The 3,187-nt window shown below is 41.5% G+C and overlaps 1 protein-coding gene across 1 annotated transcript; it reads left to right on the forward strand.

Moving 5' to 3' along the window:
• Positions 1-502: 502 nt before the first annotated feature.
• On the forward strand, positions 503-2,465 carry LOC306880281 (homeobox protein six1b). The gene is made up of 2 exons (XM_079433724.1): positions 503-1,240; positions 1,841-2,465. Exons 1-2 carry the CDS (start codon positions 681-683, stop codon positions 2,133-2,135), a joined length of 855 nt encoding a protein of 284 aa, XP_079289850.1. The 5' UTR covers positions 503-680; the 3' UTR covers positions 2,136-2,465.
• The last annotated feature ends 722 nt before the right edge of the window (positions 2,466-3,187 follow it).

A 3,187-nucleotide genomic window follows, 5' to 3' on the forward strand; every position in this document is an offset into this window, starting at 1 on the left:
GCATCTAGACCTTGTGCAGGGTGTGCCCTTGAAAATGGCACAAGCCAGGCAGACTGCAAATAACTGTGTAATCAACTGCATGATTATCTGTTACGCACAAGAATAGTCTATCTAATAATTCCTTTTCAACTGAGGAACGTCTTTTCTCAGACTATAAGTTAATAAATGAAGACAATGCAGTTAATTTGATAGTCTTCACTTACACAGCATTGTGCATTCAAATTCTGTTAGGATAAAAAAAATAATAAGTGCCAAAAAAGCATGTAATGTCTTTGGGTGCAATAACGCTGCCTTTAGACAGTTGCTATAATTGATTAGTATCGAGGTGCCCGGCTCCCTCAGGTAGAACTGGAGACGGGGGATCCAGTTTCAGACCACCGAGTCCCCGTGGGAGGAAATGGAAGCAGAGTTTTCTCCGCACTGCTGCTGGGGATAGGGCAGCTGGAGAGCCAATCAGCAGTCGCGCAGTGCTCTTTTAGCGCGACATGAGTCGACAGTGAGCAAACTGTCTTCAACAAACACCCAAAACTTCACGGCGCGCGCAGAGGACATCTCCAACCCCCAAAATCTTGTCAAGCGACCTAATCGCTCTCATTAAACAAAGGCAAACGGGGTGTCTCCCATTCCGCTTCCTTCACAGCATCTAGAGGAGAGCGGTCTGGTAGCGGGAGTCAGACGTCATGTCAATGTTGCCTTCCTTCGGGTTTACTCAGGAGCAAGTCGCGTGTGTGTGTGAGGTGCTGCAGCAAGGGGGGAACCTTGAGCGTCTCGGCCGTTTTCTGTGGTCTCTTCCGGCCTGCGACCATCTCCACAAGAACGAGAGCGTCCTCAAAGCCAAGGCTGTCGTCGCCTTTCACCGTGGAAACTTCAGGGAACTTTATAAGATACTAGAAAGTCACCAGTTCTCTCCGCACAACCACCCGAAGCTGCAGCAGCTGTGGCTTAAGGCCCATTACGTTGAGGCTGAGAAGCTGAGGGGGCGACCGCTGGGAGCGGTGGGGAAATATCGGGTGCGGAGGAAATTTCCTCTGCCACGCACAATATGGGACGGCGAGGAGACCAGCTACTGTTTTAAGGAGAAATCCCGCGGTGTGCTGCGGGAGTGGTACACGCACAACCCCTATCCATCTCCTCGGGAAAAGAGGGAGCTGGCCGAGGCCACAGGGCTGACCACCACACAAGTGAGCAACTGGTTTAAAAACAGACGGCAGAGGGATCGCGCAGCGGAGGCAAAAGAAAGGTAATCTCAATCACCTGAGAACAATATAAAAACGCGTTTCATACAGCAAGTTTAGCTGCTCATAACACTTACCTTACAGCTGACGGCTGTTGCATTGCTGATGATGCTATTGTTGACATATTTATTTGGATTCCAAGTGCGCTGCTTTATTTTACAAAGAACAAAACAGAGATCAGCGTCGTAGCCTATCACTGAAGCACACAGTTGTTACCTTAAGGATCTATTTCTGTCCAACAGCTTTTACATAATATATTTATTAGTGTGACCAATAAAATCAGGTGGATTCAGTTGTGTTTTAAGCAATTAATTTGTTACCAGATGGAGCACCTTTTTTTTTTTTTTTTGCATTTTTTATTTTGTCAACAGTCAGAATAAAGAGAATTCCAGTGAAGCCATATTAAAGATAAACTACCGGTATTATATTAAAATTATTCGTTTTATTTCGATGGCCAATTGGCCGTTCAGTAATTATGAAATAAATTAGAATTTTAATGTGTGAGAATTTATTTCATTAGATTCAAGAAAACTACGACTGTATATTTTACACAGCATATTTTATCTACAATATAAAGTTAACCCTGCTCTCATTATCTTTGACAGAGAGAACAGCGAGAACAACAACACTGGCGCTAACAAACAGAACCAGCTGTCACCGCTGGACGGCGGGAAGTCCCTGATGTCAAGCTCGGAGGACGAATTCTCGCCCCCGCAGAGTCCTGACCAGAACTCCGTGCTCCTGCTCCAGGGTAACATGAGCCACCCCGGCGCGTCCGCGTACTCCATGACCGGCCTCGGCGCCGCACAGTCGGTACACGGCATGCAAGGACACCCACATCAGCTTCAGGATTCATTACTGGGACCTTTAACTTCAAGCCTAGTGGACCTCGGTTCTTAAGTGATTACGACTGAGCTTTTATTTATTTGTGTTTATTTTGTACCAAATATAGACTGAGATCTGCCACTTTTACTGTATATATATATATATATAAGGGAAAAAGAACAGTATAAATGTAAGTAAAACTCCTTAATTTTTCTCTGGTTTTCAGAGAAATACTCAGTGGTACGCTTTACCATCATAGCCTATTACGGACTGACATTTGCCAAGTCGTTAAACTGGACAGAAGACTAACCAAAAGCAGTTAATAAAACGATTCTTTTCTTCAAACTAATAAGACGTTCGTCTAGCATTTCATCATTCTGTTTGCACCAATAAAATCTTAAGAGGAATTAGTGGAAAACTCATATTTCTGTTTAAATACAATTTCGGGATGTACATTTTCGCCATAAATCTGTTTGACAAAGGTATGTTGAAAAAAAATATTTACAGATGAGGCGTCAGGTCTTTGTATTATAACCTGTAAATAATTCAGAATATAATAGGTTACACCATTTAATTTAAATAAGAAAACAAAAGATAATTTTAATTAAGGGTAAAAATAACACATTTGAGTATTCACTTCATCAGACGAAAATATCCTCGCTCATCATCTACTCTACAAAAGCACATATTTTTTTACAAAAAAATCATATTATTTCCTACATCCTACTGGCAACCATTGTATAATAAAACTACCTTGTTTTTTGCGGCTCCATTGTTCATCCCAGATCAAACTTAAATCGAATAGCCTCAATTCGTTTGAAAATTTCTTAGTTTGCATAGAAATGACAAAGGACACAGCCCAATAGAAATGATTAAATAACTAATAACAAATTATTAAAATGTACCAAAAAAATAATTAATAGATAAAATACATATTTCATGATGCTATTAATTTAAATTCTTATAATAATAGCCCTACTTCCTATAGGCTAATTCATACAGCTCATCACTATATAATGTAGGCTACCCATGTCACAAACGTCCTCTTAATAATGTGGGTCAACAAAAAGCGGGGAGTTGTTGATTTTCCTTTAGCCTCAGGAGGCGCGTGTTGCTTTTGTGGTCGC

The sequence above is a fragment of the Barbus barbus genome, assembly GCF_936440315.1.
Source record: "Barbus barbus genome assembly, chromosome: 14".
In the NCBI taxonomy this organism is placed as follows: domain Eukaryota; kingdom Metazoa; phylum Chordata; class Actinopteri; order Cypriniformes; family Cyprinidae; genus Barbus; species Barbus barbus.